Source organism: Biomphalaria glabrata, chromosome 3, assembly GCF_947242115.1.
Source record: "Biomphalaria glabrata chromosome 3, xgBioGlab47.1, whole genome shotgun sequence".
Classification (NCBI taxonomy): Eukaryota; Metazoa; Mollusca; class Gastropoda; family Planorbidae; genus Biomphalaria; species Biomphalaria glabrata.
In genome coordinates this window covers 8,748,069-8,773,424 of record NC_074713.1, presented here as the reverse complement: position 1 = coordinate 8,773,424, position 25,356 = coordinate 8,748,069, and the positions used below count along the sequence as shown (strand labels likewise).

Below are 25,356 nucleotides of genomic sequence, written 5' to 3'. Positions count from 1 at the left end.
GTGAAGTCTCCCAGGCGACACTGTCGCCAGTGTCGGTGTTGAAGGCTTTCAAAAAATTGTGCGTGATTTTTTCTTTGGGCTTTCTGTGGAGTGTCAGTAAGCCTAACATTAATGAAATCTTTTATCTTTCATATGCCATCTTTATCAATAGTGGGCTTTTTATTGGATAGATATAATAGGCTAGATTCTATATATTAAACATTAAACTGTATTAGTGTATTACTGTATTATTGTTTTAAACGATCTGAACATTTAACATATGATACTTTGATGATACTTTGATCTACATAGTCTAGTAAGTTAGTTTTAGATTTGAATCTAGATCTAGATTTAGATTTTAATCTAGAATATTCTAGATCTACTTCCGAGACATATAATAAAGCCTAGAGTCCAGGCTGCATGCCTTAGCCTTAGGCTTTAGGGTCTATGGATTTATAATCCCTAATTTGATAATTAATTGAATCACCAATGGACTAGACGTTAAAAAGACACCTTTTAACTATAAACCTAACCCTTAACTATAACTCCAAAACATGTTTTTATAGGACAATGCAGGGCTTAAAAGTGTTATATTCTAGTTACACCCTTAGCCTATTATACGTCAGAACGGTCAGATTGAGGGGATAAAAGAAGGGGGGTGGCTATTAGACCCCCCCCCCCACCCCTTTTCCTAAATAAGGTATTGTTTGTTCTATACATCCAGAACGTTTCTTTAAAAAGATGGCCAGACCTCATGCAAGACGGAAAGGATTCGAACTCAAGACAATCGTGACGACAGTACGGAGCGCACGGACCAAGCAGTCATTATTATGAAGCCAGGGGCCTCTATGTAGAAGGGCGTACTGGATCAGAGCGTTCCAATTAAACAATTTAAAACATGTATTTTGGAGGCATCCTTTTCACGCCAAGAATCACAATAATCAAAGTGGGCTAATTCGACCGTGCGTTACATGCTCTTTCACCATGTAAATAGGAAGTATTAGTCATTTGCATCTCGGCACTCACTAATATGAAGACATTACAAATTACAGTAAACGGTATAACCGTCAGAATAATGTTTCAATATAGATCTATATCTATATATATAGGGCCTATACCTTGAGCATTTTTTTTTTAAACTTGCACAGGAAGCCAAGTTGAAGATAGTTCTTCATTTGAATTTAAGAGAGCACAATAATATCATCGTTTTTTAATAAGGACTTCCGGTCCGAGCCTCTGTGGAGAAAGTTACTGAAATAAAGCTTTTTCCATCATGTAGGTACATTTTTTTCTTTATATTAAGAAGAGAGGGTCTGTAACATTTGTGTAGAAAAACATCCTCCTTGGTCGCCTCAGATACAGGAATATTAAAAGAAAATATATTAACACAAATAATCTAGGATCACGCTTTACATCGCAGATCCTGGGAAAGTATGGGGGTTTTATCAGGGAAGTGGCGCTGACTGGTCGTGCGGTTTGCACGCTGGACTGTCGTTCTGATTTATCGATGGTCCCGGGTTCAAACCCTGCCCGCTCCCAACCCCCGTCGTCCTGCGGGAGGTTTGGACTAGGAAGTAATTATCTTCAACTCTGAAGGAACATCCGAAACATGTAAAACATTTTACAAACAAACAATCTGATTGGGTGAATCCGACAGGTACGTAATATGGTGAGTTGGTATAAGCTTTGTAAAAACGGATTGGGGTAAAGAGTAAGGTTTTTAAATGTAAAAAAAAAAAAAAAAAATCTAATTTTGTCATTAGGATGTATAGACCTATGTTGTCAACGAAGGTTTAACAAAAAAAAAATTAGGGTAAGGGCTAAGGTTTTTAATGTAAGAGTCAACAAACCATATTAAAAAAAAAATAAAGCTGATTTTAATGCTTTACTTTCAATTGTATAGCTTTTTACGTCCCATTTGTATCATTGAAAAAAAAAAGGGACGATATTACCTACAGTGTATCGGTGTGGAAAAAAAACCAAAACAAAACAAAATTAAACCAATCATTATGACCATAACCATCCCGAGTATATAGTTCGTCCAACTTAATAAAATAATGACCACTTTTAACATCAAATATTATTGTGTCCAGTGTTTTTTTTTTTTTTTGTAAAGAAATAGGTGCCGATACTCAGTGATGGATTGCCTAACCTTTAACTACTAATAAATTAATAATAAACTTTAAAATACAAGAAAAGTAATCATTTTTACGCCACATTGAAAAAGGTGCCGGTACGCCGTACCGGTGCGTACCGTCACCAAAAAAAAAAAAGCATTTATTATATCTATAAATAGTCTATAATAGTATATATAGTGTCACAGTCACATGCTTTCAATAACCTAATATTCAGTGGTATATTCCTAAAAACGTATTGAACGATCACATCAAACTAACTAAATAATTTCTTTGGTACCCTTTAGATATATAGAGAAATATATAGATCTGTCACTGGATATGGATCTTATTATTTTTTTTTTACAATTTCTCTTATTGGCTTGCAAACTCAATATGGGCGAAGTCTGGAACCTGGAAATAGATCTCGATAAACGGCTCTAGAGATTTTCCTAGAGATCTGACAGTTTATGCATATTTTGAAAAAAACAACAACAACAAAGAACAACAAACAAACAAACCAACTAGCTAATTGGCCACACAGGGAAAACTCTGGTTTGACAGTTATCATTTTTCAAAATATAATTATCTTAAAATTAAATTTGGTCTGGATATCTATTATTTTGAACACTCGCCAATGGAAATTCTCGCTTATGTTCACTAACAAAAAAAAAATAAAAAAAACAGATATACTTTCAGGAACATTTTGAGCAAAGTCCTAAGTAGCCTAAAAATCATTAGATTGACCAAACTAGAATTTTCCAGCATTTTGGTCTAGATACTATCATACTACTGTCTTTTATGTTTCTAAGTTGAATATGTAAACTAGAATCTTCTATACCATACCTCTAACCAGATCCAGTAGTCCAGTCTACTTTATTTTAAATGTATTGAAGTCTGGATCTATATCACCAAACTAGAATTTTATATGCTCTGCTTAGATTTATACATGAGCGGATCCAGGATTTTTTTTTTCCGGGGATGAAGAGAGGAATTGGGGATGTGTAAAAAAAAATGGTCCTTTTTATTTATCATTTATTAAAATCAAAATCCTTCTTACAATAAGTCATAAGCTTCATAAAGGAAGAATGATCTTAGTACAAAAGTACTTCTTGTTATATATTTTACTTGTTTTTCTGGTAAATTTGCCGTTATTCGAGTTTGCCATCTCGGGGTGTGACTCGAATGACGTTGAGTCTACATCACCCCTGAGCATCGGCTGTTTAATCAAAGAAACAGGCGATAGTTCAGTGACCCCAAGTGTAAAAAATATTGTCCAATAGAAAAATTGCTTATTTAAGAAGACTGTTAAACAGCCAATCAAATTAGAGCCCGCCAAGCGTCACGGAGCGTTGGTTGTAAACGATCAACCTGTCATTTAATGGTAAATATAAATAAATAGTAGCCGAATTAAGACAAATTATAATTTTACAGCTTAATATATTTATCGTAGAATGTGACTTGATTCAATTTTACTTAAAATTGTCTTTTAAAACGGTGTTATTGTATACCCAAAACACCGAATTACCGAAACACCTTAGCCTTAGGCCTACTGACCTATTTTTTGGGGGGCTGCTGCATTGTTTTGATTGTAAACAAAACGCAATTCGTTTAAGTTTCTCTGAACGCTATTTTGAAAAAAAAATGTAATAAAATACATCTCGGTACAATTAAGTATATTTAAAAAAGGTTTTTACATGCCATTTAATTACGATTATTAGTGCCATTTCGCAGCTTTTACAACGTGACAGATCTAGATTTAACCATTGCCATTACAGTAACGTACCACATAAAGCAAAGCACGTTTGGGTCATTTCCGGGGAAAAGCCACTGTAGACTATAGTTATAGATCTAATAATCTAATCTAGATGTATAGACTCTATAACATAGATTCTACATATCTAGACTATCTATATACATATATAGATCTAGAATCTATATCTCTTGCCTTCTACAGTATTTGGCAATAATTTTGAATAATTATTCGTCCAGAATTATAGAATATCTATTTATGACTTTATAATTATATTTAGATCTAGAATCTAGATCATAAATTATATATTTTTTTTTTTATTATTATCATTAAATATTTCCATCTTTAACACCTTAGACTTAGAGTTAGACTAACAAGTTACTATGCAATGGGCTTATGACATGGCAGCTAAGGGAAGGGCTTCAGCAGAGCATGGTAGTCAGGGACATGGTTACTAGATCTAAATGTAGATCTAGATGATAGGGTGTTACAATGGCCAATGGGGAAAACACTTCAGCTGACCACGGTCCGCATGGTATGGTTGTTAGGAATAGAGCTGTCTGCTGCACACCTAAAACTAAAGGAGGACAGAAGGAAAAAAAAAGCCTTTAAAAAGGATGACTTAAATATTAAACAAAATTTTAACTCATAAAAACTATACTTAGAACTACAATTTAATTAATGAAACACGATTAGACCTCCTACATGTCATTTAAGCCAGAGGCTGTATTAACTGTATAGTGTATTACTACTAGATCTAGAATCTAGTGTATTAGGCATAATTAGGCCTTCATATTATTTCTCACACAAAGCGACTTTTTGCCATATCATTTGCGCAGACATACGCACATACGCATGGAATATTTTCTTCATATTGTAGGCCTACTACACGAGAAAGCCTTACAATTAGAAATTGAATCAGTCAATTTATTTTGTCCACAATATCGCGACTGTGAGTTATCAACAACAAAAAAAAAAAAACGATACCGGTACAGATCCTGAGGGTTTGAATAAGAGGCTTCCCATAAACAGACTTGAATATACGACTACTATTCATATATACAAAAATGTCCCCCCCCCCCCCCCAAAAAAAAAAAAAAAAAAAAACATAAAAAAACCCCGATTTAATTAAATTACAGAACTGGTCCAACAGCTGAAAGATTTTCCCACATTCCACATTGCTGATATCCCTAGGCAGCAAGAAAACATATAGATGTAGTCTAGAATCTACTCCCGAGGATTCTACTTTTTGCTACTAGTTAGATCTAGATTAGCAGATCTAGATATGAAAATAATATTTCTAGATCAAGAAGATATATATAGATCTAGATTGACTAGATCTATATTACATCTTTATTTACTTATGATTAGTGACCTCATTCTATCATCCCCCCGCCCTTTTTTCCCCAACCCCTTTAGCTCAAGGCGGAAAACAGATTTTCTATTGAAAATGCATTTTTGAAGTTCATTATTCATTTTCTCCATATATACAACACCTGTGGTATATTTCCTTTTACTGATGGGTAGACCTATGTTTGTGGAAGCTTCATTAGCAATATTTTTTTGAAATTCGTTTTTATAAGAAATTTGTGCATTTGTGAATGTCATGAAGTATGCAAAAAAAGACACACAGGATTTACTTTTGGATTTATGTGCTCCCCTTTGAAAAGGTAAGAAACATATAAACCTATATCATTACTATGAAATAATGCATGCTTACTGTTTAGAAATGATTGTTCTAAATGATAGAGAAAAAAGAAAAGAAATTAAGTTGTTAGTTTATCTTAAAAATAAAAAAAAAATAGCCTCGATGCCATTTCATAATTTGTGCGTCGTGAAACTATGCATACAATTTTATAAAAATATCATTTAAATGGTACCAATTTTAATTTCAAAACACGTTTATTTTTATTTCAGCAATCATAGTGTTTTATTTTTTATTTTTTTGGTGTATAAAAAAAATAAAGTTTTTTAAAAAAACATGTTTTTTTAAAAGCCCATCGGAAGTGTGTCGGGACAGTTTGACCTCATCAATTTTTTTCATCGTGCTTAATTTTTTATTCATTCTCGCGGAATAAGTGGAACCGACAATATCTATTAAGCCTTATCATAGATTGAAACTATAACAGACCATTTTTTTAAATAATATCAACTGCTTAGGTAAATATTTTACATTTCACTACGAGTGTCGTTTGTTTTCATTTCAAATAACATCATGACTCGGGAAATGCGTCCTTTTTTTTGCGCTGCCAGCGTGCGCGGATCTAGACTAGATCTAGATTAAGATAAAGATTTTAGATCTGGATCTTTGTTTAAATATAATTCATAGTAATTTGTTATAGACTTAGATCTACATCTTAACGTGAAAAGGTCTAGAGATCTAAATATAGTCACTTCTAGTTCTAGTAGTAGTACTAGTCGTAGCTAAGACTAAGTAGTAGATAGTGAAGTAGCGATGTACACACGCGTGGATCGGACTAGATCTAGATCCAGTCTAGTCTCTAGACTAAATTCACTAAATGTAGATCTAAAATTGTATATATCTGTGTCTAAATATAATAATATAATTCATAATAACTTATAGATTTAGGAAATCTGAGATGATTTAGAGCTAAATCTAGTCATTTCTAGTAGATAGTCAAGTAGCGATGCACACACGCGTGGATCAGACTAGATCTAGTCTAGTCTCTAGATTAAATGTAGATCTAAAATTGTATATATCTGTGTCTAAATATAATAATATAATTCATAATAACTTATAGATTTAGGAAATCTGAGATGATTTAGAGCTAAATCTAGTCATTTCTAGTAGATAGTCAAGTAGCGATGTACACACGCGTGGATCAGATCTAGTCTGGTCTCTAGATTAAATGTAGATCTAAAATTGTATATATCTGTGTCTAAATATAATAATATAATTCATAATAACTTATAGATTTAGGAAATCTGAGATGATTTAGAGCTAAATCTAGTCATTTCTAGTAGATAGTCAAGTAGCGATGCACACACGCGTGGATCAGACTAGATCTAGATCTAGTCTAGTCTCTAGATTAAATGTAGATCTAAAATTGTATATCTGTGTCTAAATATAATAATATAATTCATAATAACTTATAGACTTAGGAAATCTGAGATGATTTAGAGCTAAATCTAGTCATTTCTAGTAGATAGTCAAGTGGCGATGTACACGCGTGGATCTAGAATCTAGACTTGCTAGATCTAAGTCTAAGTCTAAATGTAGATTAGATCTAAGATTTTATAATAGATTCTATGTCTAAATATAATTCATAGTAACTTATATAATTAGGACTAGAGTCTATATCAGTAGATTTTAACGTGGAAAAATTCTTTTAGATGATTTAGATCTAAATCAAGTCATTTCTAGTAGATTTAAGTAGATAGTCAAGTAGCGATGTACACGGGCCACACGCTTGGATCAAGACCCTAGCCTAAGTCTAAATATATCTCTACATCTAAATATTATTCATAGACTTAAAACTAGATTTTAACATTGAAAAAATATGAGATCTAATTTATTCTAAATCTAGTCATTTCTAGATCTAGTAACTGCGATGTACACGTGTAGATCTAGAATCTTGTCTAAGTCTAAATGTAGATTAAATCTAAGATTTTATATCTAAATATAATTCATAGGAGCTTATAAACTTAGGGCTTAATTAGATCTCTAAATCTAGAATTCTAGATCTACATCTTAAACTACTTAAATGACTTAAAGTGGAAAAAATCTAGATCTAGTCGAGATTCAAGTAGGTAGGATACTTGGTAGTTCTAGATTAATAGATCTAGATGATAGAGCTAGAATGTAGATATATCGGCAAAAACACTTTTTTTTTCCTTTTAAAGATCTAAATCTAGGCATAAATCTAATAGATTACTAGATCTAGAAAGATTAAATAATTTTTTAAAAACTATTAGCTGTGTAGGATAGAGACTAAATATAGATCTACTTATGGTTTATGGACATAGTTAAAAATAACAACAAACACATAGAATCTATAAACCAAATAAAAGTTGTTTTTATTTCTTTTCTCAGCAACAATTACAACAAATACAAAAATTGAGATCATATGAGATAGTAAACAGAATACATCATGTACTATGCAAAACCTATTATTAGGACTAAACTAATATCTATAAGCCTAGACTAGAGTCAGAGTATAGTAGTCTAGACCTAGATCTAAAAATTGATCAAGAACTAGAAGAGATCTAAATCTTGATAATATTTCATTTAATATAAGATCTTTTCTAGTCTAAAATTATACATCTATAAACTTTATCTAAAATTGATATTAGTTTGTTAAAACATGAAGATATAAGAAAAAAAAAAAAAAGACTTTTTATGGTAGGGTGGGGCGAGGGGGGAGGGCTAATTTATTAGTTATAAATATTTTTAAAAATTGTTTGTTTGTTTTTTCAAATGGTCTATAAATATACTTTACTTTGTGACATAGTTTTCTGCTAATAATATTGTGAATTTGTAAAATTCATGGAATATTGGACATACCCTCTGTGAATGATGGATTTTTCATTATTAGGGGTAAGTGTGTTTGATCTCATTTTTTATGGTCTAATACTTGTCTGATGATAATGAATGAACCATATTTGGATTCCTCTGTTCTTGGGCATTAAAACTGATATATAATATGTCAAAACTGATACTGGTTTTGTTTTTCAGGATGATTATAAAGTATCATTTGCAACCATTTTTTTTTACGGAGGGGGTGGGGTCTGGGGAGGCTAATTAATAGGCATAAATGTTTTAAGAAACTAGTTTTTATTGTTTTTTTCAAATGTTCTATAAAAATATTTTACTTTGTGACACATTTTTTCTGTTAATAATACTGTGAATTTGTGAAATTCATGGATTTTTAGACATATCTTCTGTGAGTGATGAATTTTTCATTATTAGGGGTAAGTGTGTTTGACCTCATTTTTTCAAGTTAAATAATTGTCTGTTGCTTCTGATTTTATTTTTTTTGAATTCCTCTATTCTTGGGCAATAAAATTGATATATAATATGTCAATAATAGCTAATTTGAAATTAGTCAAAAAAATGGTCCTAAAAGTAGAATGTTGAAAGCTCAATCTGTTTTCCGCCTCAAGTTAAAACTAGTAGGCTAGTATGGTGTGGGGGGGGGGAAGGTGTTTAAGGTATATTGGATGCCCCCAACAAAGATCCAACTAAAGCCAATTATATCAATTAATTGTACAGTTATCTAAGGAAGATTTCTACCTAATAGAAGAGAAAAACAATTTTAATTCCTCGTGCCATCACTAATTCAATATCGAATTTCCCAATCCGTTTTTTTTTTCGATCTTCGATTTAGCTTGAATGCACTACATCTCAGTTGATCTCCTACATAGGCAAAACCAGTCAATTTTATGTTCTGTGGCTGTTTCAATGTGACATTGTGTTTACAAGTTATCTACGACTTAAAAGCGTTAAGAATAAAAAACAATAACTCAAAAAAGGTTCAGTACAGAAAAAAAAAAAAAGAATCATTCTGATATTGCTATATAGAGTAGTTTATATTGAATACGGACATTACATGAATTCGGACACTCGCTGTTTTTGTGTTCATTAAATCTTTATTTTGATATTTAATATGAAACTAGCGTGCTGTATAATGTGTTTGTCCATTTTCCCAATGATTCTAATCCAATTTCCTTCCATTTAGCTATCTTTTTATGTAAGAAAAAAGAATTTTAAATTTGTAAGTCAGGTTATTTGTTCTTTCCTATATTACCAAGATGACTTTACGGTAAATTACCTCTTCCTAGGGTTAAGACTAGATCTATATTTTTTGATTGGCTAAGTCTATGCTAATGAGCCCGGCAATATTTATTCTGTTTTTGGAGCTGATATATTTGACTCATAAGCCAAGTTGTTTGATTCCATAAAAAAAATTTAATAGGGTGTTTGAATAAAATTACGATTTTCTTACCAAAATTTATTTCAAACAGTCAATGTTGATGATCTTATATTAATAATAATATATATATTTTTTTTTTATAGAGACTAAATGGGCAAATGTTTGGAGTGAGCTTGGTAAAGTTAAATGCCTAGATCTAGACATATTAGATAGATCTAGATTTATATAGAGAATATAGAGGATTCAGCTATTTATGCAAGAATGGCTATCCTAACCTGTACTATACTACAAAAGATAATCTGTATTAGAAATTTATTAAATTAATAAACAAAAAACACAAACATTCAACACACATCTAATCATGCAAACATAAAATAAGTCTAAGAGTCTGTGTAGAAGTCACTATCCCAGTGACCTAATTTTGGTAAAATAAGTGTGTTCATATTTTTAGTTTTTGTGTTTGTATTTATGCATAATTTGAAAACATCTTAATGATTTCATTTGAGGGGCTATGCCTGGGGATCTTAAAATTTAGTTAATGTTAATATAGAATTAAACTCTGAGTTTATTGATGCCTAAATATAGAGACTGTCTGAAATAAATTATTGTGTCCGGAATCAAATAATGTGGGTCAAATTTGTCTGAATTAAATTAAAACACATGGACTCTTTGACCTTAAATATAATAACAAATATAGGTTAGGGGTACAAATTTAAGTAGTCATCCTTATTCTCCTTAAACTAAAGAAGATTTTGATATTTCATTTTCTTTTCTATGTCAAACCATTGTCAAATTATGGCCTATAGGTGTCCGAATAGCATTTATATAAACTACTCTATCCATATTAGTATATTATATAGTATTGAAATAAAATGGCATGTGGTGTGTCACTCAGACAAAACTAAGGATACTATTTTGTGAGAACTGAAACAGATTCAAATTCATTTCTAATTTAAACCCTTATTATGAATTTTAGGTCGGATATTTTAAAGAAATATCCAAACCAATATAAATATCTGACACAAAGCAGAAATGCAGGTGTTCCATGGGCTGTTCCAAAAGATGATTTTTTAAAAAGTATGTTTGCTTTTGAAATAAATCTCTGTTTATGTAAATAGTGATGCATTATTGATGTTAGAAATTTATTAATATAAAAATGGCTATCCCCCTCCCCCAACCAACTAAATTTGTATATAGGCAAATGTTTTTATAAATTTCTTTAAGCCTTGGCAGATGATTGACAAGGTGATCTATGCAGTTACAAATATAGACTTGATAAGGCCCTATAAGCTATTTGAGATATATGTCCCCTTGCAATCAACATTTAGCACAATTTGTTTTGCTCTTTCTGCAAAATGATTAAGAATACCACTGTCCAAAATCATTTTGGGGAAAGCTACAGCTTGTGCTTCCTCTAGGTAAATCCACCACTGGATCTATCTATGTAAATTTATATATTTTAGAAAGCGCTGTAGCGAAAGCTATTAATCACCTACATAGGTATTGGTATCATTACTTCAAATGAAAAAGCTGTTAGTTGTGGATGAAACAATATTTTCAGAAGAAACAAAATTGAAAAGAGTCAGTTGAAATTTGATTATTTTAATTAAAGAAAACATTTGAAAAAAGAAACTAATTTTTCAAAGTGTCCATTTAATATACTTTCTTTAAATGACTATTGTTCAATACTTTTTTTAAAAATGTTTATATGCGGTGTGAATATGTGCTTACAAGGAACATACCACATCAATAGATCTAGAATTAGTTCAAGATCTAAATATATTCTGTTCATTTTTTGAAACTGTGAAAGCACAACTGTCGAATATTTTTCACATGCTAGACGTTTTATTTAAATAGTTTTATTTTCGTCGTGGTTTGTCGTTATTTCTTCATTGATTTAGATCTATCATCTATTATAGGATCTAGATCTATATCTTTTTTTTTTTTTTTTTTACATTCGTTTCATTTTTATTTTACTATTTACTATCGGTTTTTTATTTTGGCGTTCTGATTTTCAAATGGTAAGTAGTTCATATTTTTTCATTTTATTTTATGATTACATCTTTCAAACAAATTTTAATGCATTTTAATTTGGCATTTTACCAATCTTTTTTGAAGACTTAAATAAAAAAACAACATATTTATTATTATGCTTTATAGATTTAATAAAAAAAGTTTGCATTAATTTAAATCAGTGTTATCCTTCTCTTTTACGTACCAGTTACTTTAAGAACATCACAGATGCCACTATTGTGTATGCTTTAAACATAATCATGGCTAATGTAAGTTTTTATGTCTTAATTTTTTTCCCCTTGTCCCTTTCTTACACATAACTGTTGTTATATGCTAGATCTAAATACCTTAAACAAATCTTTTGTGTAGATTGGATTATAGGTCTATTACCTATCTCATTTTGGTTAAAGTTTTCTTTACACTTATTGGGCCTTGGGAGCTTTAAATGTACTATTTTTTAAATGTTGGATGGGCTGAATAAAATTTGTTCAAAAAATGTCAAGAGAAAGGTTGAAATGTCAAATACTAAGCAGCCCAGTGAATTCATTTAAATGAACATAAAAAAATTAGAGTTTACATTTGTACTTTTGTGTATTAAAATACACAAAGTTGAAGGATTAGCGATCTGTGGAGTTAGTTAGGATGGCACTAGTTGAAATAAATATAAAAGGAAAACAATTAATTTTTAGTTTTAGTGTTTTGAATGCCTGTAACCTGTTGTTTTTTTTAAATACCAATGATTATTTTAAAAGATTATTTAGATCTCATTTTACAATAAAATAAGAAATAACTTCATGTAACACTTATTTAAAAAATTAGATTGTAATAATTAAGCTTACTCATAATTCACCTTGTTTACCTGTAAGTGACTGACACATTTTTCTTTGAATACCCCATACTTACATCAAGCCTATTTTATCAGTCAATCTAGTGCAGCTGTGAAAAGCTGTTGCGGTAGTAGAAGAAACTTAGTTTTGCTCTAAGGTGCAGAAATCTGGCTAATTAAAGAAAGAAATTGCTAATTTTAAAATCTCTTAAGAAAAAAAGTATAAAATTTTGTTAGTGTAATGTTTACATGTTTTATTAAATTCTTGTATTGAATTTCAGAGACGAGGAAACATCAGACTTGATGATATTATAGTGCCGTCAGTTTCATTGAGATGGCTTGTTGCTTCTATCCTTTTCATGTTTCTGGCTCCAGTGTTTCTTATCTTCTTAGTGCTTCGATGTGAAAAGGTTAGACTTTCGTTTTGTAACTACAAATATGGATGCAAGGAAGGTCTATATTGACCTTAAATCAGTGCTTCAAAAACAACCATTTCTGAAATTTAAAATAAAATATGTGAAATGCATTTAAAAAATCCTTAATAACTTTAAATAGTATATGGGTGATCTCTTTCCCTTGTTTTGAGAACCACAGCTTCATACATCTTTGACTTTTCTTTTGAAAATAACCTTCCCCAGAACCAGTGTATGCTGTTGCAGCTGCCTATGGTAATTCCTACCCTGCCCAATGTATACTTTTCTATGTTCAGTTTTTACGTAGTCATTGGCTACATCTTGATAGTGCTCCTGCTTGCAATAACACATGTGCCTGCAGTCTCATACACTGAAAATCAAGGTACCGTTTTTTTTTTTGTACAAACAGTCTAATATGACTAACTCATTGTTTTGTTCTGTTTTTGTTGTGTATTTATGTTCTTGTTGTGTGTTGTGAACTGATCTGTTCTTATGTGTCAAAATGTCTTGGTGTCCAGGTCAGCTTGTGTGTGTGTGTGTGTGTACTTTGTTATCGTGAACTGTTTGTCATTCTTGTTCAATAAAGCCTAGGATTAAGACATGTCTTCTTGTAGTGTTTCATTAGGTTACTACAGTTTTAATATCAGACACTATAATATAGTCCATATTGTTAGGCCCATTTTGTTAGGCGCTTCTGTGCTGTGTCTAAGGCAGATAAACCAAACGTAGATAAAATGCAAATAAAAAGTAAAGTTCCCCTTTCAGACCTTGTGATCTATAGGGCAGATCTAAAAAAGTCTAGTTTTTACTAGTCGCGTCATTGTCTCTTAGCCAAAACTTTCATTATTTATAAAACAAATAACTAATTTCTAATTGTGTCATAACAATATAATTAAATTTACCCTTTCAAACTTTCATCAGCTTCCTTTCATCTGGACACGTCTCAATTGGCTTCTTATATTTTTTAATCTTTTATACCTCACTTCTTTCTTGATAGTTTTCTTTCATATACTTCAGACTTCCTTCATAAACCACACAAACCACATCCTTCAGGTGGCAGGAGATGTAGTAGGCAGGGTTTGGACTTGGTACCATCAAGATGACAATCCAAAGTGAATACCAGATGTCCAAGCAGCCAATTTTGATATAATGCTTCCATAATTTTCTGATCTCTTATTTTCTTCTTATTATAATTCAAAATAAAAAATGTACATCACTTTGTATGTTATCAAGACAAATTAAGAAGTTGTATCCTATCAAAACAACAAAGTAGATCATCTTTTTTTTTTTCTATCAGCATTTTCCAGCATGGTAACCTGCATTACTGTATTGTTGGTAACATACTATTTAAATCCATCCTTGATCAAATTGTTACACAGTGAATATCTCCGCCTACTCTGTGTGACAACTGTTCTCTGCTACTTCTTGAGTTTTGTGTTCTATATTCTTGGACGTATTGGCATTTCTACGAAAGACAGAGGTAAATTATTTCTCAATTGAGCTTTAACAAATAATATAGTTATCCAGCAGTAGTAAAAAATTTGGTACATCGTCAGAAAAGGGTGTATTAGAAAATAATCTATTTTCTGTTGTCATCATTATATCTCTCTTATGATAGAAATCATCCGGTATTGTTAATATGTGAGGAAATTTGAAGAACATAAAACTAAACAACTGTTTAATCTTGGTTAGTACATGCATCCTATGGAACCCCTCAACTCAAGAAGACATAAAGAAACTAGAACTGCAAAAGAGCGCCTTGAGATTTATACCAAATGAATATTCACATTTATCTAGAGTAACACCTTTTTTAAATCACTAAATTTTGAGACACTTTAGTACAGAAGAATTCAAAGTAAAGTAGCGCATGCACAATGCATAAAACACTGAATGATAATTTACAAATACTAAAACATAACGTAATAAAATACAAAGATAAAGGAACATTTCTTTCATATGTTAGGATAAATACTACAAGTGATCCTACTGCTATTAAAGCATAAAGCATGAAACGGCTGAATCATTGAGGGAAACTTAGGACTTGGCAGAGTTTAAGTCTCTTATTAATATGTAATACTAAATTAACACATTGAAACCTGAAGGATGGCATTTCTCAAACTATGGGGCTCGCCCCCATATGGGGATAGATGTCCTGACAAAATCAGAAGGGGTTGAGTGAAGCCTGTCAATTTATTTCTTAAGGAAAAAATATTTATATTTTATCAATCTATGTTTGAACATTAAAATATAAAACGACATTACAATAGAATAAAAATAATTAAACTATTTTAAGTAAGAGAGGTTTCATCTTCTAATAAGTACATATTAAAATGTATACTGTTTTCATGTGAACCTCTGCAACCTAATTGAATCAAAAATCTTTAAAGAAGACATTTCATAATGTCTCCTCTAACTTGATACTTTAAAAAAATTTTCTTGCGTCTTAATGGAAAAAATTTTCCTGACTGTTGTGCATCGTTATGATGACGGATTTTGCAACCAAAAAAAAAAAAGGTTCACAATAAGACTTCTTTATTAACATGTAAATCATCTTACAATGATCACACTAATTACAGACGTACATGCACAGTAATAGTATTATTATCTCGGATGTCTCTCGCAAAATGATATTGGCCAATGCAGGATGTATAGTGCGCTCTGATTGGAAGAAAATACTTCAATATTTGTTTGCCCCACCACAAGTATGAGCAAAAGGCATTGTAGGAGAAATAATTTCTGAACTCTAACACTTGGACCCTACTTTGGGAGTTAAACGGCAAACAAATATTGAAGTATTTTCTTGCAATCACTGCACTATTGTCATTAGTCGAGTCTGTGACCTATTTCGACCAGTTTCTAGAAGCGAGTTCAAACCAGTGCAAGTGTCCAGCGTAAACAAGTTAATTTTAGATATCCAATCAAAGAAAAGGGTTAAGGGAAAAAATAGCACACGTCAGCTTCTAGAAGGTCAAAGTTACTAAAATAATTATCTGAGAAGGTTCCATGATTCTGGAACGTACGATTAAGAAAGGTATAAATTAGGGGAAAGTCAGTTAGACGGGGTCCTCGCATAGTAGTAGTTCTTGTAGAGCGATGGTCCTCGCTTAGTCCTCGATTAGTAATGATTATAAGTTTTGTGATATTAGCGGGTCCATTAATTAAAGTTTTATAAGTTGAAGTTATACTAAGTGAAGTTTCATGTATCTTTAAGTTTTATTTATGAAGTATCAAGTCAAGTTGTTATTGAATTGAGAAGTCATTTTATGTGAAAGTTGAAGAAGTATTATTAAAGATGTTTTAAGAAAATACAGAGAGATGTTTCTTTCTTCATTTCATTGAATTGTCAAGTTTGATAATATTATCCCCGACAAGTGTGTTCGTCACAACTATACATACTGCTTGGGCCAATATCATTTTGCTAGAGACATTCGAGGTAATAATACTATTACTATTACTCAGCTGGCTAAGGTGTAATACTATTACTCAGCTGGCGAAGGGAACGTGAATGGGTTTATATATACTTAGTATAAAATCTTTGATTCCTGTAAATTATGTGTTATATATTTTTTTCTCTGCAGATTTCAGTTGGCCTGCAGCTATTTTTTATGGCAACACCATCAGCATAAAAATCGGTGATTTGGATCTGAAATACTTCTTCTATGTCTATGCAGGAATGATAGGATGGGTATTATTGGATATGATCATCTTTCTAAATATGATAATGGAGCATAAGTGGAACTCTTCTGTGATTTTCTTAACTATAACTCAGAGTATTTTCATTGCTTACACTTTGTATAATGAGGTGAGTAATAAATAGAAATAGACATTTTCACCATAGGCAACAACCCAACATGATAATGAGAATCATATGTGGGCGGCATTTGCACTGATGTTTGTTTTATTTAAATGTTTTGAATGTTCCTTCAGAAGATTATTACATCCCAGTCCAAGCTATCCTCATAATGGCAGAATATGTAGGCTTGCAGAGTTAGAACCCAGTATCATTGAGACAACAGTCTAGAGCACATACTACATGACCATAGTGTTCATACTTTACCTTGGATACAAACACCTACCCACACTTGCAGTTGCAAAAACACCTACCCACATTTACAGTTGCAAAAAACACCTACCCACACTTACAGTTGCAAAAACACCTACTCACACAGTTGCAAAAACACCTACCCACACTTACCGTTGCAAAAACACCTAACCACACTTACAGTTGCAAAAAACACCTAACCACTCTTACAGTTTCAAAAACACCTACCCATACTTACTGTTGCAAAAACACCTACCCACACTGACAGTTGCAAAAACACCTACACACACTTACAGTTACAAAAACTGCCCTTTCACTCTTTCTCTCCGTAATTATTTTCCCACGTTTCGACGGAATTCTTCATTTTGCCCATTACTATTTCATAATTTAGTACCCTGTTATGATTAAGCTTCAATAGCTTTGTCGTTTGTTATTACAAAATGGTTTGTTTGAAATAGAATTAAAGGGGAATGCATGCTCTTTTTATCTAACACAAAATAAAGTTCATAAAATTAAACATTAATTTAATGAGGTCAAATCATCTTTGGTATCCTCAATTAGGAGAGAAAGAGTTACTATATCTTTTTTAACAAAATACATGGGATAAAAATTTGCTTCTCACTTATATATATATGTATGTATATGTGCTTTTTTGTGCCGGTACACACCGGTACAGCATACCCGCACTTTTTTTAAATGTGGGGAAAAAATTATTACTTTTCTTGTATTTTAACGTTTATTATTGATTTATTAGTATCTAACAGTTAGGCTATCCATCAGTGAGTACCGGCACTGTGTGTGTGTGTATATATGTATATATATTATATACATGCAGATCATCTTACAATATATATTTACACGAAAGCCCATCAAAACATTTTACAAACACAATGACAATTTTTTTACTTTTAGATTACAGTTTCAAGGACTGTAGAATCTATTTGATCACTAAGTTATGTATGTCATTTGAAACCAGCCAAGTAGGCTTACTGTCACACATGAATTCCTTCACTATTGTTTAATGTCTTTAAGCATGAGTACTGGCAGTTGCTTTGCTAATTAAAACAAAATTGTTTACAGCAATTTATGCAACGCAAACCATTCGTGAAGTATGTAGGTCTTGGATTCCTCTGGCTGATGCGTGTACTGATGTTTCTCCCCTTTCTTCATTCACTACCCGTATATTTTGCTGCCACTACAGAAATACGCTTGCCAAAGCCATTAATCTTACTGGCTTATATCCTCTACTGTTAGTACACGTTTGTTTGTTGTTGTCTTAGGCTGTGAAGTTATTAAATATTTAAAAATCAAATTAATTCTTGTTTAAATGGGGACATGGTGGCTGTCTGGTAAAGCGCTTAGCCCTGCTGGGGGTGTTTGAGTTTGAATTGTGGTAAAGGCTGGGATTTTGAATTTTTAGATTTTTTAGAATGCCCCTAAATCCACCCAACTCTAATGGGTACCTGACATTAGTTGGGGGAAAGTTAAGTTGGTTGGTCAAATGACACCTTAGTTAACCATTGGACAAAGAAACTTGACCTTCACATCAACTAATGAAGGCTTAAAAGTGGTAATTTACTATTTTAAATAGAGTAGAATTCTTGTTTTCAGCCTCAATCTGATGAAACTAAAAAAGAATTACATTTTAAGACACGAAAATCTTATTTTGAACTAATTTAAGACAGAACTTAGTATTTGGCTGTTGATATCTAAAATTTCTGTTTTTCTTACTTCTCTCAGACTCGTGAACAAAATTAAAAATTTCATTTCTAAATTAATGTATTTAACACACTTTTAATGTCAATTTTAAAAATTACTTAAGAGTTTCCATTTAACTCAAGGGGCCAATTTAACTTAAGGTATCAATTTAACTTAAAAATGTCAATTTAACTTGTAGTGTCAATTTAATTTAAACTTATACTGTCACTCAAACTTATACTGTTAATTAAACTTTTATACTGTTAATGTAACTAGAGTTGTTTTTTTTTAAAGTGTTTGGCCTCATAATGTATATCAGTTGCACCCAACAGAAGGAAGGTTTCCAAAATGAAAAACTTATACAGAAAGGTCAGTTACTCGTATTAAACACAACTTTTATAGATAATTTTATTTTAATTTATTTTTTAATATATTACTCAACTTTGTCAATTGCTTGCACCTGTCTTGTAATGGTACATGACCACTTGACTTTAAAGTTAGCTTCACATGTCAGCACTGGTGGATCGGGGGGTAAGGGGCACTTCGCGATCCTCAAAGCTTTAATCTAAATCTGTGGGTATCTTATCTTTTCAAGGAACAAATGGGTTGTATTTGCAATGTAGTAAGGGCCTATAAATTCATATTTAGATCATTTTTCAAGTAAATAATTATTCAAAAGGTACTTTTTTAATAGGATGAATAATGAGCTTTAGATGTCAGGAGAATGCGTTTCTGCAGTGAAAAATGCTTTTGAACCCCACTGGGGGAGCTTCCAGGTTTGCTTGGGTCTGCCCACTTTCCTCTTTCCTTGTGAGTTTCAGTCAAGTGCCTGCCTTGCAACATTGGTAGCTGGTTTTCGCAGGGTGCGTCCTATCCAGCTCCATTTTCGTTTTGTGATGTCCTGGGCTATGGGCTTTTGTCTAGTTCTCTCCCACAAATTGATAGTAATCTTTTCTGGCCACCTAATTCCTAATATCCAGCGTAGGCATCTGTTAACAAAAGTCTGGAGCTTTTCCATACCAGTATTTGTTTTAGAGACTCTCCAAGTTTCTGAACTGTATAGAAGGACAGACTTAACGTTTGTATTATAGATTCGTATTTTGTTATGTAGAGATAGTGCCTTAGAGCGCCAGATTGTTTGAAGAGTTGAAAAGGCAGACCTAGCTTTACTAACTCTACTTCCCAGATAAGTGAAGTGGTCCGTATCAAGGATGTTCTCTCCCTGTGTAGCATGATTGGGTTCTTTGTTGTTGATCCTCATAACTTCTGTTTTTTTTTTGTTGATTAGAAGTCCAGTCTTTTTCTCTATTTCTGAGAGTCTGCTCAATTTGGTCTGAGCATTTTGTTGTGTATGGGAGAGGAGGCAGATGTCATCGGCGAAATCCAGGTCCTCTAAATGTTGTGTTAGTGTCCATTGTATGCCACTTTTATTATCTAAGACTGTCTGTCTCATGACCCAATCAATCACCAGCAAAAATATCAAGGGTGAAAGCATACATCCCTGTCTTACTCCTGTTTTTACTTGAATAGGGTTGGTCAGCTTACCATTGTGTATTACTTGACATGATGAGTCATCATATAACTGTTTAATGATATTGGTGAATTTAGTTGGAATTCCGTAGTGATTCATCAGTCTCCAGATTATGTCTGTCAATACTGTCGAAGGCTTTCTCAAAATCAACAAAGGTCATGTACAAAGGAGATTGCCACTCGATAGATTGTTCTATGATAATACATAGTGTAGCAATGTGGTCAGTGCATGATTTCTCCTTACGGAATCCAGCCTGTTCTGGTCTTAGTCTTTTGTCTAGGGCATCTTTTAGGCATTCCAGTATTATCCTAGTTAAGACCTTGCTAAGGGTTGACAGTAACATGATTCCTCGCCAGTTGTTGCATTGAGTAAGGTCACCTTATTTGGGTAATTTAATTAGGTAACCCAGTTTCCAGATTTTAGGGACCTGTTCTTGTTCCCAAATCTTGCATAGCAGTGGATGCAGCATTTCAGCTGATATTTTGGGGTCTGCTTTTAGTGCCTCTACTGGTATACCATCTGGGCCTGGCGCCTTTCCCTTTTTTTGCATTCTTGATGGCCTTGATTATCTCCCCTTTAGTAGGAGGACCTGTGTTAACATCCATTTCTTCTGTTGCTGGGGGTATGTCCGGAATCGATTCAGGAGGATGTCGGTTCAAAATTTCCTGGAAGTGTTCTGCCCATCTATCCTTCTGTCCAACATCACTGGTGATAATCTTTCCTTGTTTGTCTTTCACTGGCTTGTTGGTATTTCTTCCTGCTAAGGTTCTTGTTATGTCATACAACGTTTTCATGTCTCTTTGCTCTGCTGCCTTTTCTGCATCGACTGTCATTTCATGAAGGAAGCATTTTTTGTCCTCTCTTGCATTCTTTCTTACAGACTTGTTACTGCACCATACTGGGCTCTAAGATTAGCTTTTTGCTCTTCATTCTGGCATTGGTTTATCTTTTCTTTTAGCTCTTTCCCTTCCTGGATTTTGGCCCATGTTTCTGTAGACAACCATTCCTTGTGTTGTTTCGTTTTTCTGCCTAGGACGTCTGTACATGTGCTTTTCCATATCTCTTGGAAAGTGAGGCAGTGCTGCTCAAGGGTTTCATCTGTCACAAGTCCAGCAAGTACTTCAAATTTATTTTTAACCTCACAGTTGAAGAGTAGCCTACCTTGTTTTTCTTGCTCTTCAAGTACTGGGTGTTGAATTTGTAGTGTGGTCTGTCTGAAAAATCCTTAAAGGATTTAAGTTTGATCCTCGCTGTTGCTATTAGTAGATGATGGTCAGAAGCTACATCTGCTCCTCATCTCACCTTAACATCAATTAGACTTCACCATTTCTGAGAGATTGCAAAATGGTCGATTTGGTTTTCCATTTTACCATCTGGGGAAGTCCATGTTGTCTTGTGTACAGTTTTGTGTGGAAAGATGGTTCCTCTTATGTTAAGATCGTTGAATGCGCAGAAATCAGCAAATAAGTCCCCATTTTCATTGCATGTGCCTGTACCATGTTTACCCATGTAGAGCTCCTTTCCAGCGTTGTTTGTACCTACTTTTGCGTTCATGTCACCCATAATAAGCTTGATATCATTTTTAGTTTTTTTTTCTAATACAAATTGTAGAGCGTTATAAAATTCTTCTTTCTCTTCTTCTGGTGCTGCATTTGTTGGTGCATAGCACTGGATGATGGTTGTTTTCCTTCCCTTTGCATTAAACCTGGCTGACATTAGTCTTGAGGAAACTGGTTCCCATCCCAACAAAGCCTTTGATGCCTCTCTTGACAGTAGAAGTGCTACTCCCTGTGTGTGATCGTGGTCTAGATTGAGGTCTTGGTGTGCTAGCTTCCAGAGGGCTTTCACTAGTACACGTCATAGAATCTTCCACAGAGGAACCTTCCTGGCCAAGTTCTAGTTGGTTTTGCGAGTTTCCGGTTTCTGTAGCAATAGTTTAGTGATCTGAGATTTCTAGCCTTACGATCACCCCTCCTCCTTTACCTGGGCTTGGGAATGGCGGAGTTGGGCATTAGGTTAGGGTTTTGAAAAACATGCCCCCCCTCCCTTTCCAAAGTTCTGGATCCGCTAGTGTCAGAAACTATGTATTGCAATGGTCAGGAGTTATTAAAAGGCTAGAGGTTATCAAGAGTTGCCATTGAAATATGGCTTCTAAAAATGATGGTGTTTTTTATTTTTCACCCTATCTTGGACAATGTTTAAGATACTTTTGAACCTGTTAGTGTATTGTTTTATATTTATACACAAATATACTCATATATAAATCATAAACTTAAAAGCTGTGTATTTTCTAAGCTATTTTTAAAGCTGCAAGGCAAAGTTTTTGGTTCTGATGAACTTAGGCAGGGTTTGAACCCAGGACCCTCGAAATGACCATCCAGAGTTCATACTACATGCCCAGGCAGCCAACGAATCTATTGTCTGCTTGGTGGTGGGGACTTGCAGGGTGCTCATTAAAAATGATTTTACTGGTTTTATCATGACATTATCTTTTCACTTTGTATTCACTATGTTTTGCAGCTATAAGAACTGTTTCAGTTGGTGCTAGTTCTGGAAAGCGTTTTCTTGTAAGTGGCTATTGGGGGATTGTACAAAAACCAGATTACGTTGCTTACATGATCATTTGGTTTTCCTGGACAATGGCTTGTGGTAAGGGCAAAAGAATGTACTTATAGAAAGAAATCATGTCATTTTTAATATTAACCAAGTGCATTAACTTTTATAAATAAAGAATGTTTTCAATGTCAATTGGTGTACATTGCTTTTTCTTGTTATAAGGTTTGAGCAACTTGTCAGTGATCATCCTCTTACTAATGTATGGTTCAGTCCTTGTCTGGCTGCAGCAGACTACTTACTATAAGCAGCATACAATGGGAAACAACGTCTGGGATAAATATGAGACTGCTGTGCCTAAGAAATTAATACCTTTTATATATTGATATATTTTTTTTTTCAATTTGTCTTCAGTTCAGTGTGTTGTCAATTCAGTGTGTCTTAAGTTAATTTTTTTTTAATTGTTATATGTACTTTTAATTAAATTTGTCTTCAAGGGAATATCGCTCGACACATATTTAAGGCAAAATGTGTCTTCAATTCCATTAAGCTTTATTTAATTTTTTTAAATGTTAAAAGTGCACTTAGTTAAATGTGTTATCAGTTCAGTGTGTCTTTAAGTCAAATGTTGAATGTGTTTTCAGTTAAATGTGTCTTCTGTTAAATGTGTCTTTAGTGGAACATTGCTTGACACATATTCAAGCCAAAATGATTAAAATAATATAATAAAAAAACTGTGTACATTCAATAACTTTTGTCACCTTCATGTAATCTAATTGAACCAAAACATACTTTTATTATGAATTGTACAATTAAAGAAAATATGCATCATTATAAAATAAAAATCAGCAATAAATATTTTATTATCTTACACCATATACTGGACAATAAAATAGTTGAAACATGTCATAAAAGTCTTTCTTGTTTATTTGTTTTTTTTACATAAATATTTATCTTTGCAAAAAAAATTTTTTTTTAATTTGTTGTTATTGTTTTGAATTGCTCATTTCTTTTCAATATTATAGTCTTTAAATAAAAAAAAAATGTATTTGATGCCATGAGTTTCCTTAGTTTTGTTTTGTATTTTATTTTCTCAGGTGTTAGCACATTGATATATAAATAAAAGAAAATGTCCAGCCCCAAAAAGGTGAATATCTTTTTTTATGAACTTCTAATAATACAATATATAGGTTTGTGCATTATATACTTTATTTTATTCAAGAGTAATTTCCCTTTAGATTTACCTTTAACCTTTAAAATTCAAATCATCTGTCATTGGGTGTCCAAATGGTACCATAGTTTTGCCATTATATAATAGATCTAAATAATAATAATATTTGTTTAACTTTAAGGTGTGTCCACAAATGATCTGGAAGATATAGATCTATATTATGTACAAAAGTCATTAGATATACTATGATATAGTTTTATATTATTTGGGGGTAAATTGTTTGTAAATTAAATTGCCTGAATAAATACAGAGATTAGCCTGCACAATAATATTCAATATAATATTTATTTTATATAATTCTATTTAAATTCTAGGTCTATGTTATTTATAGAATCTAGATGTAGTAATTTTACATCGTTGTCATCAATCTATAACAATTGTATTATTATTCCTTTTTACTTAAATTACTGTATTTTAGTGGAATAGCTTCTAAGTGTAGTGTTTACTGTATACATGTTATGATGTATAACTCTAGTACTCTAATATTTGGCATATACTTTAACTTATTTTAAGTATATGATCTAGATCAGTGATTCCCAAAGTGGTCTATATAGACCCCTAGGGGTCTACGAAGACTTCCAAGGGGTCTACGAAAGTGAAAAAGTAAATTGGGGGTCCATGACTTAAATTTTCATTTTTTAATGAATATTAATCTACTCAATCAAAAGTAAAATAGTATGATTTAATTTCAATACTAATCTAAATAGTTAATTTTGTCTACATGTAACTAATGTTTAACAAAAAGAAATCTTGATTTTAAAGCGCTGATTATTTATTTCCTTGTTAAATAAGCAATTGTCTATAATAAGAGCCTTTTTATGATCATATGAAACCAATTACCTATAGCCAAATACGGAAACAAACTATAGATAAAACATTGATTTTAACAGCCCTTCAAGTAGTTTTAAAAACTGTTTTACACAAACCTTTATCGGATATTATGAAACGAATTTGTTTTAGTAACACTACAGTTCAAGGGCACATCGGTGGGATGAGCATTAAAGCTGCATACCACCTAATGGTCTTCAGCTCCATATCTTTTCCCCAGGGCTGATCCACGAAACCTTTCCCATGTTTGGGCATATAGCTGCAAAGCAGCAGAGATTTGTATTCTATTTTCCTTCGGCTAGGTGGGCTGCAAGCCAAGGCTAATGAGTCCCTCCTGCCCGAAGCTTACTGGTTTAGGCTCCAGTAACTCACATTTAGGCCTACCCCTTCTCCTGTTAGTGAAAACAGCTCCGCAAGCCTAATATTTGAGCCAAACGTGAAAGATCAACAAATACACGAGAAACTCTTTTCGAAAACTTTT

At 32.6% G+C, this 25,356-nt stretch overlaps 2 protein-coding genes across 6 annotated transcripts in view; both read left to right on the top strand.

Annotated features, from left to right (window-relative positions):
* Positions 1 to 4: 4 nt before the first annotated feature.
* On the top strand, positions 5 to 23,730 carry LOC106065041 (delta(14)-sterol reductase LBR-like). The gene is made up of 10 exons (XM_013223791.2): positions 5 to 96; positions 11,962 to 12,022; positions 12,861 to 12,989; positions 13,218 to 13,374; positions 14,290 to 14,472; positions 16,571 to 16,794; positions 18,115 to 18,283; positions 19,027 to 19,101; positions 22,784 to 22,912; positions 23,042 to 23,730. Exons 2-10 carry the CDS (start codon positions 12,014 to 12,016, stop codon positions 23,200 to 23,202), a joined length of 1,236 nt encoding a protein of 411 aa, XP_013079245.2. The 5' UTR covers positions 5 to 96; positions 11,962 to 12,013; the 3' UTR covers positions 23,203 to 23,730.
* LOC106065042 (delta(14)-sterol reductase TM7SF2-like) overlaps positions 3,214 to 25,356 on the top strand; it is a 36,514-nt gene continuing 14,371 nt past the window's right edge. The window contains exons 1-3 of one of the 5 annotated variants that reach the window (XM_056023230.1): positions 3,214 to 3,477; positions 10,717 to 10,817; positions 23,914 to 23,963. In XM_056023230.1, the coding sequence (XP_055879205.1) occupies positions 23,946 to 23,963 (18 nt within the window). In that variant the 5' untranslated portion in view covers positions 3,214 to 3,477; positions 10,717 to 10,817; positions 23,914 to 23,945. Of the gene's footprint in view, positions 3,478 to 4,034; positions 4,050 to 9,020; positions 9,340 to 10,716; positions 10,818 to 23,913; positions 23,964 to 24,060; positions 24,107 to 25,356 lie in introns of those variants that run through there. The other 4 variants (XM_056023232.1, XM_056023231.1, XM_056023229.1 and 1 more) reach the window with 4 other exon arrangements.

Coding starts and splice junctions, on each gene's coding strand:
- LOC106065041 (XM_013223791.2), top strand. Junction 16,795..18,114: donor CTTACACTTTGTATAATGAG/GTGAGTAATAAA, acceptor AATTGTTTACAG/CAATTTATGCAACGCAAACC. Junction 18,284..19,026: donor ACTGGCTTATATCCTCTACT/GTTAGTACACGT, acceptor TTTTTTTTAAAG/TGTTTGGCCTCATAATGTAT.